Here is a 14056-nt window from a genome sequence, read left to right on the forward strand (position 1 = left end):
CTACATAATAGTTATAATATTAATCCCATGATAGTAATCGCCATATATTGTAAAACAAATGCACTGAAAAACTTTTGTACTAATTTCTATATTGAAAGATATAAGCACATGATGACATGTTTCATGGGCCGGTGTGTCAGAAAAACACTAACGCTGACTTTTTTTGACCAATGCATTACACCGGCACTAACCCAGCGCCGCCAATTAAGCAAAAAAAAAAAAAAATGGGCCGCCGATGTACGAGTTTTATGGGCCGTTAAGACAAAAAAAAAAAGTATGAGATGTATTGGGCGAAAAAGCACGTCGGCCCACCGGGAAACTCCCGGTAGTCCCGATGGCCACAGAGGTACAGATAGCCTGCATGCCTGGATGTCACACTTGAAATCCTACCTGTTGGCTTTCATCATGCACTTATTTAGCTGCTGTCGCATCAATTGACATGCCATCTCCTTTTCCCTCTTTCCTTTTCTATTTTTAGCCCCCCAGCATTTTGTTTTATCCGTCTTTTTCGATGGATACTCACTAGGCCACTCGTTTCTGCTCGCTCAGCGCTCACGGCGCCCCCGCCCGCTCGCGATATTACCCCGCCCCCCTTCTCCATGAGGGCGCCTACTCTAGCCTGTTAGTATTTTTTACAGTCTATGGTTAGTCCTCTAAAGTTTTATATAACATTATATAACATTGAAGAAATGCAGAAATGATTTAGAAACGCACAACAGCAGCTACATATAGAAAATACAATATATATATCTTTTAATTTTTTTTTTTTTTTTTTTTTTTTACCATCGCTTTGGCGCCCCCCATGGTGCTGCGCCCCTATGCGCCGCATATAGCGCATACCCACTTTTTGCGCCACTGTTTGTATGTAAAATAGAAAGATTGAACTTATTAATTAAAGTTAAAAATCGATTGTAGAATTGCACGTTTTAAATCAGGATTTTTTCAAATGTGTCTGTCCATTAGAATGGACAGTGGGTTCGAAAGCCTGTTACTGAAATCACATGTCCAGTAATGCTGATTGAAATTTCTTATATAAAAAAAATCTATATCACAGTACCGATACATTTTTGAAACTTTTTCATATGCAGAATATACAGTTCTTGAAGTGCTTGAACATATAGCTGATGGAAATATCTCAGATGTTGACTTTATGTGGAGTGATGAGGAAGATGGAGATGTAAGAAAAATATCCGTATTTAAAACTTTATAAAGTAAAATAACTAGCTTCCGGCCAAATGAACATACGGATTTGACTTCAATCTAAAGCGCAACTTGAATATGAATATTTTTCATATTTTATTTTATATTAATATTTTTTTATGGATATGCACTTTTATGATGGATAGATGCACTTTTATGATGGATAGATGCACTTTTATGGACTTTCAAAACAGAAACAACCATTCACTGCCATTAGAAAGCTTGGAAGAGCCAGGACATTTTTTTTATATAACTCTGATTGTGTTCGTCTGAAAGAAGAATGTCATTTACACCTAGGATGGCTAGAGGGTGAGTAAATCATGGGCTAATTTGAATTTTTGGCCAAAAATTATATTTGTCATTTGTTACCCTCATGTTGTTTCAAACCTGTATGAGTTTCTGTATTCTGCTGAACACAAAATAAGATATTTTAAAGAATGTCGGTAACAAGACAGTTGACAGTAGCCATTGACTTCCATAGTATTTTTTTTCCTACTATATATTTTCCTAATAACTATATTATATTATTATAATATAATATTATCATTATTAGAAACTATTTTGAAAATTACAATAATATTTAGCAGTAATGTATCAATATAGATATTACAGTACAATACCGTATAATTAATTACAGCAGAAGCAGACCAAATTACGAAATACAGTAAAAATACAGTAAAGTACTATTTTGTAGTCTACAGTACTGATCTTGTGCACTGTAAAGTGAATTACACTACAGTTACTGGAAATCGAAATACAGTAACTTGCTGGCAACCGTGCTGCCAGTAATGTACTGTAAAAATACAAGAAAACCGTTAACAGAGAAATTGTTTCAAAGATGCACACTGGAAATGACTCTAACGTGAATGCATTCATTGATTCCTAGGTTTATTTTGTTATGAATAAACAAATGTGCGATCTATAAAGCAAAAACCTTACAATTAAAGTTGCAATGTTATAATGTTCAAGTTTTTGATCTAAAAAAAAAGAAAGATGCATACAGAAAATGACTTTAATATGACCATATTGATTGATTCAAAGATATTTAGTTTGTTACAAACAATGTGCAATCTGTAAAACAAAAACCTCAAAATTAAAGTTGAAATGGTATACTGCTGAAAAGTTTTTGACCTTGAGAAAAAGCTTAAAGTATAGACCAACAAATTTTATGTTTATTAATTTATTTCATGTTGGTACATTTTTGGGAAGTACACCTGTTTTGACCTGACGTCCATTGGAATGGACAAAAAAAATTACAATGAAAGACAATATATATATATATTTTTTTCATTTGGTCTCATTAATAGAAGCCTCATGAGCTGGGAAAATGTACTTTTATATTTTTCAGAAACTTGAAACATAATTCAGGTCTGAAGGGGTTAAAAAGCAAAGAAAATGAAAGTGATGCCATTATTTTTTATATTTATGCTCTTTTTTTTAATACATGGAACACAAAGAATCTTCATGTATCTTTTTGCATAAAACTGGAATATAGCACACGAGTCATATAGCCTATATATATATATATATATATATATATATATATATATATATATATATTTTTTTTTTTACAAAACTTAATAAAACAGTAAAGCCAAAAGAAATAACTATAGCTGTTTTTTAAATGGGCCGTGGGATGTCTTATCAACACAGTATTTTCAATGCAACTCTGGACACCTCTTCAAGTAAAATTATATATTCAATTATTCTTTAACTAAAATTATATTGCAACCAAAATATTTCAGAATTTTATGAATGATATTTGCATTACTTTTATAAGGGATCTATCTATCTATATGACCATTTCAGTCATATCCGACTCCTGGTGATTCCATGAATTTACACACACACACACACACACACACACACACACACACACACACACACACACACACACACACACACACACACACACACTTTATTTAAAGGGATAGTTTACCCAGAAATGAAAATTCTGTCATCATTTATCTCACCCTCAACTATCCCTTTAAATTAACTGTCACCCCCCTTTTTTTTGCATAGACATAAAAATCACTATCCAAACTTAAATGGTTGTAATTCAGGAATGCTTTGGAATATAGACCTATGGCTGGTCTTGTTTTAAAGACATTTTCCAGATTATTGTAGAAGTCTAGAAATTGTAAAAAATGAAACAGAAAAAAAAGTTATATAAGTTTGAGTTTATGAAATTGTGTAATGTAAAAATATGATGATTCATATTTTATATAAAATATATATATTACAAAATATATTTTACTCTAAAACTGCAAGAAAATTAAAGTCATAAATCTGAACAAGTTGTATTCCAAATTTTAGGTTGATATCTCAAAAAATGAGCTTTCAGTAAGATTTTATTCGGGCGCAGTACCCAACTTTTTCACTAGGTGAACACCAGACTCCATTACTGCCCATAGAAGGGCGCCTCCATTTTCATATGTTTTGAGTGATCTGAACCATGTATTTCAATAATTTTCATACAATTTATGAAGTAGACATCCTATTCAGAAGTAGTATGGGTGGTTTGGCAGTATTTGATTTGAATTAAACCTCTAATAAATGCATAAAGACTACGTTATAGCGTTATAGCTCGCAGCCGCATTACAAATCGAGAATCCATACATTTTTCTTTATATTTAAAACATTTTCAGACCTTTTTTTCTCATAAAATGGAATTGGTGTTATCTTTTGAACTCATGGCATGAAAACAAACTGAGGTTTCAACCAATCTTTCATGATTTTTCATGTTTATTGTTATTTCAAAATAAAGGCCTAAATACTCCTAATGAATATGAAATATTCTTGTTGCAAATTGATACATTTCTGCTCCTCTGTAATATACTTTAGATAACAGCCACCAAATATGAAAACTAGAGATTTTAAGCTTTCAAATGATATATAGTTTGGCAATATTACTTTAGGTTTTTACTAAGATATTATTGTTTTAAACATGCAATGGCAAATGGGCCCGCCATGCAGGTTAAGAGGTTGTCACCCCCCTTTTTTGAATAGACATGCAAATACACATTTCGAACTTAAATGGTTGTAATTCAAGAATGCTTTGGAATATAGACGTAAGATTGGTCTTGTTTTAAAGAAGATATTTGGCAGATTTTTGTAGAAGTGAAATAAATTAGGAAAGTGAAACATAAAAAAGTTATAGAAGTTTGAGTTTATGGAAATGTACAATGTAAAAAAAATAATTATTCATATATATAAAATATAGATTTTCAAAACCTGGGCTACTCTAAAACTGCAGAAAAATCAAAGCCAAAAATCTGAACAAGTTGTGTTTAAAATTTTATGTTGATATCTCAAAAAATAAGCTTTCAGAAACCTTTTCACTAGATGACAACCAGACTCCATTACTGCCCATATAAGGGCGCCTCCATTTCCATATGTGTTTTGAGTGATATGAACTATTATTTTCACAATTTTCATACAATTTATGTAGACATCCTATTCAGAAGTAGTATGGGAAGTTTGGCAGATTTTGGTATGAATTCAACCTCTAAGAAACATACAAAGAACACGCATGTGCGTTATAGCTCGCTGCCACATCATAAATGGTGAATTTACTATTTTTTTCTTTATATTTAAAACATTTTCAGACCTTTTTTTTCTAAAATAATTGAATGGATGCTATCTGTTGAACTCTTGGCATGAAAACAAACTGAGGTTTCTACCATTTTTTTTATGATTTTTCATGTTCATTGCCATTTCAAAATATAGGTCTGAACACGCCTTAGGAGTAGCCTATGAAAATATTCTTGTTGCAAATGGATAAATTACGGCCCCTCTGTAATTTATTTTGAAAATCAGTCTCCAAATATGGGAACTGGAGATTGTAAGCTTTCAAATGATATATAGTTTGTCAATATTACTTAAGGTTTTTACTAAGATATTATTGTTTTAAAAATAGAATGGCAAACGTCCCACCTGTGGGACGGTGACAGTTAGAAATACTTTTGGTAGAAAATGTGTGTTTCTTTTAGAAAGTCAGTCACGTTTCAGCTCAAATGTATTTTTAGATACCCTTTTAACTTATTAAAAAGAGGAGAACCATGCATTTGAATCAGTCTGTCTACAGTTTCCTGGTCTATTTCCAATCCCTCCTTATGGATGTTCTATTATATACATTTTTGATACTTGTATCATTAAAATCTGATCCTGTTAAAAAATGTTCCTGTTAATATTTTTTTTTTTTTTGCTATTAATTTATTTTCGCTATTCAAAAGATTAGCAATCCCACAAAAGAACCACCTTAGAATTATCTTTTTTTTTTAAATTAATTTGCCTTCTCGTGGGCTACCTTTTAAACTCTTTTTTAAAAACTTATTTTTAGTTATCACATTTTTAATCAAGTCATTAATGAACGTTTTTGTGGACCCACCCATTTTAACCAGTTATAAAGACTATCAAGTCAAGTTTTTAAAGATTAAAGATTATCTATTAACCAGGTGATTTCATAATGTGAGTAATAAACTAAATAGTAGGCTAGCCGAGGTGAAGTAACTGGGTAAAGTCCACTTGATGGATATCTCGTTTAGTTTGTAGTCAATGTGGACAGACAGACAGACAATAGATAGATAGATAAAGAATAGATAGATAGACAGACAGACAGACAGACAGACAGACAGACAGACAGACAGACAGACAGACAGACAGACAGATTTATTGTTTTTGAATTGCCCACTGGAGGTCATAGTTTACCAACTTTTCCAAAATACAGCGGAAAACACACCTGAATATTTTGGTTTCATTTTGTTTGTAGAATCTGGTTAGGACTTTTTAATCTTCTTTTATAGCCTACTACAGTAGGCTAATTCTACCGTGTGGACAATTCATATAGAGTGTTCTGGCCTTCCAAAGATGGAAGTTTGAACACATCTTGGGCTCTTTAGCAATATAATTAATATTAGCCTACACATCTAGTTTGGTTCTTCAGCAGCAGAGCTGGGCCGGTATCAGTGCGCGTGCTTTCACTGAGTCTGCGCGTGCCCGCAGCCTGTAGGAGATCCAGAAACGGAGCCAAAGATCATCATCATCATCATCCTCCTCATCATCCTCCTCATCATCCCGGAGGAGAGGCCCAGTGAATACATGCCCGACACGCCTCACCCGGAACGCAAAGATGAGTTTACGCGTCTGATCTCAAGCGTGTGCTGTGTTCGATTCGGGGATTTGAGAGCAGATCCGGAGGTTCGGCCGCCCGTCGGTTCGATGCGAGACTACAGCAACATGCGCGTGTGTGACTGAGGCGCATGCATCCGACCAGGACACGGACTCTAGGAACCGAGTCAAGCCGTGGAGCAGACGACTTACAGCTCACGGGTTCACCGATCATCATCATCCGCTACATGTGACCGAACCGTCCGAACCCATCGGCAGCTTCACCAGCGAGCTGCGCGTTAGCACGGTGAGAAAACACTTTCACGTGAAGATTAGATGGTTAAAAATAGGAGATTGTTTCAGATCATTCATGTATTTTGAACCGTTGAGGCGTTTTACTAGATGGGGATAACAGTTAACGTTACCTGTTCCGATCCGGTTCGTCTCGGGATCCGCCAAGGACTTTAGTTCAAATCTCATTAAAATACCCGATTCAGTCAGACAGACACCGGCCACTTTATATGAATGACAGACAATAGAAGATTATATTGCTCGAATAATGAAATCAACCACTCAAATGAAGAGAAAATTTAAAAAAGAAATACTCAATTCATATTATGATCAGATGTGACCGTTAAACTGAATTAATGACCCGAGTTCGCATTAGCCTAGCATGCTAACACAGCAGCGCACGCACAGATACACTTTATGCTTTATTTAGCATTAGGTATTGTATATATTATCGTGTTTTATTCATTAATTTACGTGTCTACATTTGAGTTGTTAGAAAATATACATGTTTCGGAATTAATTCTGCAGTGCTGTTATTAAAGCAGCAGTCAAAACTGTAACGTTATCATGTTAGCCGCGTTAGCGCTCTGTTCAACAACACATTTTAAAGATTTAACCTTCATTCGGAGGATTTTTATTCTAATTAACCTTAAAACAGATTAATAAAAGGGATTCAAACGACAATAACTGAGATGAAGTGTGTTAAACTGACACAGGTCATGTTTGCGCTATCAAACGTTATCTTCGTTTATTGTGATTGGAAATCTTTCTCATGTTTTGAATAAAGTCACCGTCATTCTTATTAATTATTATTTTGTACTGGTTCATTTTTATGACACATATACACTTAGGAGAAATGTAGCATTAAGCATGATCTTGTCACTTTGGTTAACTTGAAGTGGCTCCTCCTCAACATGCTTATCAGGAAAGACTCTATTTAATTTGAACCAAAGATTTTCTTTGTTTGTTTTACATGATACACAGATATCAAAGTCTAACTGGCGTAAAGGGTGTCAGTATGAACCGGCACATTTATATCTGAGGTTACTGGATGTGTGTTAGTAAATCAGTTCACTTCACATAAGCAAGTAAGCCACGTCTCTATACATTGTTTACATACTTCAGTCTCCTCCACGTCTTGAGTTGACTACCTTGATTTAAACATACATCAGCCTCAGGCATTGCTAAAGTGTTGAGATATAATTTGCTTTGATGTTCTTTTTACTTTCTTTTTTCCCAGGCAGGACAGTAAAGTATGGCTCCCCATCTGGACGCGGCCCGCAAATTGTTCTGGATCTTAATGAAGTCGCTGCTCCGTTTCACCTTTATGTTTGTCAATAACTGTGTTGCGATCCCGTCCTACTGCCTCTACCTGATAGTCCTGCAGCCTTTAAGAGTTCTGGATGCCCACACGTTCTGGTACATTGAAGGGCTCATGTTCAGGTGGTTACTGGCAATGGTGGCGTCTTGGGGCTGGTTTGCAGGTTACACAGGTAAGACCAGCTTTTTCCTCTATTTCACTCTTAAAAATAAATGTTCCAAAAGTAGCTTTTTCGCAGTGATGCCATAGAATAACCGTTTTGGGTTCCTCAAAGTACCTTTCAGCGATCAATTCATCAAATAATACATTTTTTCTTAGTTTGAAGATTTTAACAATTCAAATCACTTTGTTCCACTATAAAGAACCTTTTGTGGAATGTAAAGGTTCTATGAATGTTAAAGACCATGTACACACTGCAACTAAAGTCGGTTGTCAATTCACCTTTTTGTGTTAATCCTGTTCGGTAGTGATGGGTCACGCTTTTATGAAATTATTTGGCCCGCCCCGCACCACTGTATCTATTTTTACAACCCGGCCCGCGACCGTTAAATAGACATACTAGGCATTGTAATGTAAATGAAAACAGCCTTTATTTCAACCTGAAAGTGCTTGGAAACATCGCCCTGTAAACTGGCAACAACAGACGATTATGAATATGAACTATAAATCACGTCATATTAATAAGATAATAATAAACATTTACAACATTTACAAAGCAGCGTTTGTATTCATCTAATAGGCTAAACCATTTTTTATTTCTTAGACCCCCCACAAATATGTCTTGACATGCTGGAAGTGCCCGTTTTGTGGCTCTCCTGTTTGTATATTTATATGTATATGCACTTCACGTAGCCGATGCTGTCTCCTGCTGCAACTATTTCGGAGAACCGGTCCCGAACATTACATTTAGCAGCCTGACCTTTTTTTTCTTTTAATTATGTAAATTCCCGACCTCAATTTCTCCCGCACCTCGTCTTCCATCTTCACTTTTATTTCTCCGTTCTTGTTGTCGTGGCTGGCGGCGAGAGCTGCTTTGCGCACCGCTTTCGTGACGTGTCACGTGACGCCAAAGGTTTGGGGAAACCACACAAGTTACGTTGCTACGGCTTTCGTATTGTAACCTTATCAAAGAACCTAATAAAATATGAAAATAGATATTCCCAAATATTTAATATAGGCTGGAAATTGCACGCAACATACACTCACCTAAAGGATTATTAGGAACACCTGTTCAATTTCTCATTAAAGCAATTATCTAATCAACCAATCACATGGCAGTTGCTTCAATGCATTTAGGGGTGTGGTCCTGGTCAAGACAATCTCCTGAACTCCAAACTGAATGTCAGAATGGGAAAGAAAGGTGATTTAAGCAATTTTGAGCGTGGCATGGTTGTTGGTGCCAGATGGGCCGGTCTGAGTATTTCACAATCTGCTCAGTTACTGGGATTTTCACGCACAACCATTTCTAGGGTTTACAAAGAATGGTGTGAAAAGGGAAAAACATCCAGTATGCGGCAGTCCTGTGGGCGAAAATGCCTTGTTGATGCTAGAGGTCAGAGGAGAATGGGCCGACTGATTCAAGCTGATAGAAGAGCAACTTTGACTGAAATAACCACTCGTTACAACCGAGGTATGCAGCAAAGCATTTGTGAAGCCACAACACGCACAACCTTGAGGCGGATGGGCTACAACAGCAGAAGACCCCACCGGGTACCACTCATCTCCACTACAAATAGGAAAAAGAGGCTACAATTTGCAAGAGCTCACCAAAATTGGACAGTTGAAGACTGGAAAAATGTTGCCTGGTCTGATGAGTCTCGATTTCTGTTGAGACATTCAGATGGTAGAGTCAGAATTTGGCTTAAACAGAATGAGAACATGGAACCATCATGCCTTGTTACCACTGTGCAGGCTGGTGGTGGTGGTGTAATGGTGTGAGGGATGTTTTCTTGGCACACTTTAGGCCCCTTAGTGCCAATTGGGCATCGTTTAAATGCCACGGCCTACCTGAGCATTGTTTCTGACCATGTCCATCCCTTTATGTCCTCTATGTACCCATCCTCTGATGGCTACTTCCAGCAGGATAATGCACCATGTCACAAAGCTCGAATCATTTCAAATTGGTTTCTTGAACATGACAATGAGTTCACTGTACTAAAATGGCCCCCACAGTCACCAGATCTCAACCCAATTGAGCATCTTTGGGATGTGGTGGAACGGGAGCTTCGTGCCCTGGATGTGCAGCCGACAAATCTCCATCAACTGCAAGATGCTATCCTATCAATATGGGCCAACATTTCTAAAGAATGCTTTCAGCACCTTGTTGAATCAATGCCACGTAGAATTAAGGCAGTTCTGAAGGCGAAAGGGGGTCAAACACAGTATTAGTATGGTGTTCCTAATAATCCTTTAGGTGAGTGTACATTGATTTTTTTATTTATTTTGCTTTTAATAACCCGCCCTGCAAATAAAGCGACAATTTCTTTCCCACCCCAACCCGACCCGCGGGTTATGAGACGACCCGCGCATCACTACTGTTCGGTACACAGAGTACAGTAATTTACAAGAGCGATAACCACATTCTACAACCCAATCATCCCCTGAAAAATACAGGTAGTGACAACCACATTAGGGCTGCAGCTACCGATTCTTTTTGTAATCGATTAATCGAGCACTTGATCGATTAATCGAGTAATTGGATAAAACATTTTTTGTGTTTTTAAACAACCAAAACAAATAATGCATAACGAAAATGATGTGGCTGTAAAATGATCAAGCATTTGGCTTTTATTTATCCAAAAAAAAAAAAAAAACTGGTATTTATTCCAACTCCAACATTTGGCTCCAAAACTAAGCCTATTTATTGCAATTTTTCAAACGCGTATTTGACGCTCTATCCGCGTTCGGTGTGAACACCATTAGTTTACCTTGTTTTAGCGACGCTTGGTGAAACAGCATGGAGTGGAAGTGGATGTTTTCGGTTCAGATGCTGAATCATTGAAGTCGTACTGTTGTGGTAGCCTATGCCAGGTCTACTTTGCAGTAGACACATTGCACCTTGTTCTCTTCCTTTTTAAGTATGCATAATGATCCCAAACTTTAGACATTCTCTGCCTTTTATGGACATCTTTACTCTCCGCCATTGCGCCAACTAAATTCAAAATGTATCACGCGCTATAGTATAGATCCCTGCGCGTTAGTGATGCGCGGGTCGACTCGGACCCCGCGGGTAACCCGCGGGTCGGGTTGGGGCGGGTAAAGAAACTGTCACTTTATTTGCGGGGCGGGTTGGGGCGGGTCATTAGTTTTTTTTTTTTTTTTTAAATCCATGTATGTTGCTTGCAATTTCCAGCCTATATTAAATATTTGGGAATATCTATTTTCATATTTTATTAGGTTATTTGAATACGAATGCCGTAGTAACGTAACTTGCGTGAGGTTCCCAAACCTTTGGCGTAACGTGACATGTCACGAAAGCGGCGCGCCAAGCAGCTCCCGCCGCCAGCCACAACAACAACAACGGAGAAATAAAAGTGAAGATGGAAGACGAGGTGCGGGAGAAATTGAGGTCGGGAATTTACATGATTAAAAGAAAAAAAAAAAGGTCAGGCTGCTAAATCTAATGTTTGGGAGCGGTTCTCAGAAGTAGGCCTAGTTGCTGAATAAAGTAATCAAATGTAAAATAACATTGCTTATAATCGTCACTGTATAAATTAAATAAAGATTGATCATTATTAAAGTTACAAAAGCTGTTGAGTCAAGAGCAGCGAGTGATTTCCTTGTGTTTTGTTGTTTGGTTAACATTAAACAAAGACAGCAGGAATATTACTCTCCTGTCACTTTAAGATATAATGCACGGATCCAAAACACTGATACTAATACATGTCTTTCTTGACCGTTTACGTTCACTTAAGACGAAACCGACTATGTTTGCTAGGATACTCGCCAAGATGGGCAAGTTGACATAATTTCTGTGTGAATTTGTCCGTTCAAGCGCAAGATTTGAAAGAGAACTCAATATTTTCTCGTTCTCTGAGATGCGGCTTTCGGCGTGTGTGTTTTGGCTGAGTGCACAGCACACACCAATCTTCTTACAGTTCACGTGCAAGTTCTCTTTTGCGTCCTGCGCTTGAATGTTTAAATTGGCAAGGCTTAAATGAGTTTAGTTTAAACACAGATAGTAACGTGTTTTCAAGTCTCACCTGCACTCGGCTGCTGATAAATCACTGGTGGTATTAGAGCATACGGTACTCCTATTGAACAAAGTTTACAAAGAGTGTCTGTTTTGTCCACGTTTTTGATCATCGCTGTTGTAACGTATTTGGAAGGCAGAACGTGTATCCGTCGACAGAAACATACATTAGCCGAACTCTGTGTGTCTGTTTTATGCTTAGTTTTCAACAAACCATTTTATAAATGTGTTGTCAGATTTAAGATGAACCACGGTGCAAGTGCATGCCGAACCGTGGTTGGAGAATGGTACGGTTGATTTAAAAAATATATATATTTATTTAGAACCGTTGCACCCCGTGACTGGTTGTCAGGTGTGCTGTGGAAAATGATCAAATTCAAAAATATATATATAATAAATTCTACAAAAAATAATATATTGTCGCTGTCAGGCAGACATCTCGTATTTCATCATTTTTGTTTTGTTTTATTTGTAAAAATCAATATTATTGGTCATCCTTTACCTCTGTATGAGGGTTTTACAAAAATGTAACCAATGAAAAGCATTTAAAAGAGCTTGTGACTAAACCGCGTATCTCCATTGGCTCTTCAAACTGTCAGTCAAACCTCATAGCTCCACCCACCTCTATCGTGAATGAAGTGCTACATGCAGTATGGAGATCTTTGCTTGTTTGCAATGCAAAGTTAAATAAATTACTGTGCCGTGGCAAAAAAAAAAAAAAGGGTTGGGAAACACTGCCCTAGTGTGTACTGGCTAAAGGTTCTTCATGGAACCATTAATGCCAATAAAGAACTGTTATTTTGATTGCTGTTATAATATTTTTTAAGAGTTCCTGACCTTTTTAATAAGGTTATTCAGAGTTGGACTAGGCATCTAAATTGTCAGTTGTCACTGCCTGACAGTGTATCTTCAAGTGAGCCATGCAGGGCACTAGACTTCAGTCAGAGTCTCCTTGTGGTGCCCAAATTTGACTGCTGAGTGGAGATCTATTGACTGTTTTTCATCTTTATTGACTCTCACTCACACTGTTGGGTTTCCGTAGTTTGGATCGATTTCATTATTTCCTTTGGGTGACAAGTTTGATTAAGCTATTATAATTTTTTTTGCCGCCTTATAGTGTATTTGGACAGTATTATATGGTAGGAATCTTATGGGATGTCTTTGTTTACCTCATATCCCTCTTAATGAATCCACATTATCATTCATCACAGACTGGAAGTGGCATGCATTGCTTCATGTGTAGTGTGATACACGTATTGACTTTAATTTGACTATTTCCAGTAGAAAGAGATTTTTAGGTTTCCTTGTAAAGCCAGTTTGAATTATGGACAGGTTGGATCGAGGTGAGTTGATTCGCCTCCTGCTTACTCGCGGGCATTTCACGGCTAATTTCATTTTGTTGCACGCTGGTACTAAGAGTAGCATGAGTGTTAATTGTAAAGAAAGCTCTAGACTGATTATGTGGACCATGAGATGGAGGCGCAAGGGCTGGGACAATCAGCCTGTCATGAAGATAGATAAGACCGTTCGTCAGCCTTTTACAAGATAACAAATAAAGGTTGTTAATGTAACATTCAGCAGTGAAACACAGTTAATAGGCTGTAATCTTAATCTAAAATGATTTTAAGGAATTTTATTATACGTGGAGAGATTTTATGAGATAAAGTGCATATATATAGGATCTATGTATATGTATTTATTAATATTCACAGAAATGAATCAAACATGCCCACTATACCATTGTTTTTGTAATGGAAGTTTAAATCTGGAATTTTGTAGTACTGGTATTTTGAAAAACAAGTAAGTTGTTCAAATAGTTGCTTATTTGAATTGGCAAATTGTTTGTTTGTTTGATGATGAAAAGTTAACTTAAGCAGGGCTCGAATTTCGGCGCAGTATTGTGGGTATTGCGCATAATTCTAATCATTCCCGCAGGTCTCCCA

At 36.7% G+C, this 14056-nt stretch overlaps 1 protein-coding gene across 2 annotated transcripts in view; it reads left to right on the forward strand.

Annotated features, from left to right (window-relative positions):
• Positions 1 to 6228: 6228 nt before the first annotated feature.
• lpgat1 (lysophosphatidylglycerol acyltransferase 1) overlaps positions 6229 to 14056 on the forward strand; it is a 36543-nt gene continuing 28715 nt past the window's right edge. Inside the window, exons 1-2 of one of the 2 annotated variants that reach the window (XM_056262678.1) lie at positions 6229 to 6616; positions 7841 to 8093. In XM_056262678.1, the coding sequence (XP_056118653.1) occupies positions 7856 to 8093 (238 nt within the window). In that variant the 5' untranslated portion in view covers positions 6229 to 6616; positions 7841 to 7855. Of the gene's footprint in view, positions 6617 to 7606; positions 7689 to 7840; positions 8094 to 14056 lie in introns of those variants that run through there. The other variant, XM_056262679.1, reaches the window with a different exon arrangement.

Source organism: Rhinichthys klamathensis, unplaced genomic scaffold (assembly GCF_029890125.1).
Source record: "Rhinichthys klamathensis goyatoka isolate OS25496 unplaced genomic scaffold, OSU_Roscu_1.1 h1tg000196l_1, whole genome shotgun sequence".
NCBI lineage: Eukaryota > Metazoa > Chordata > Actinopteri > Cypriniformes > Leuciscidae > Rhinichthys > Rhinichthys klamathensis.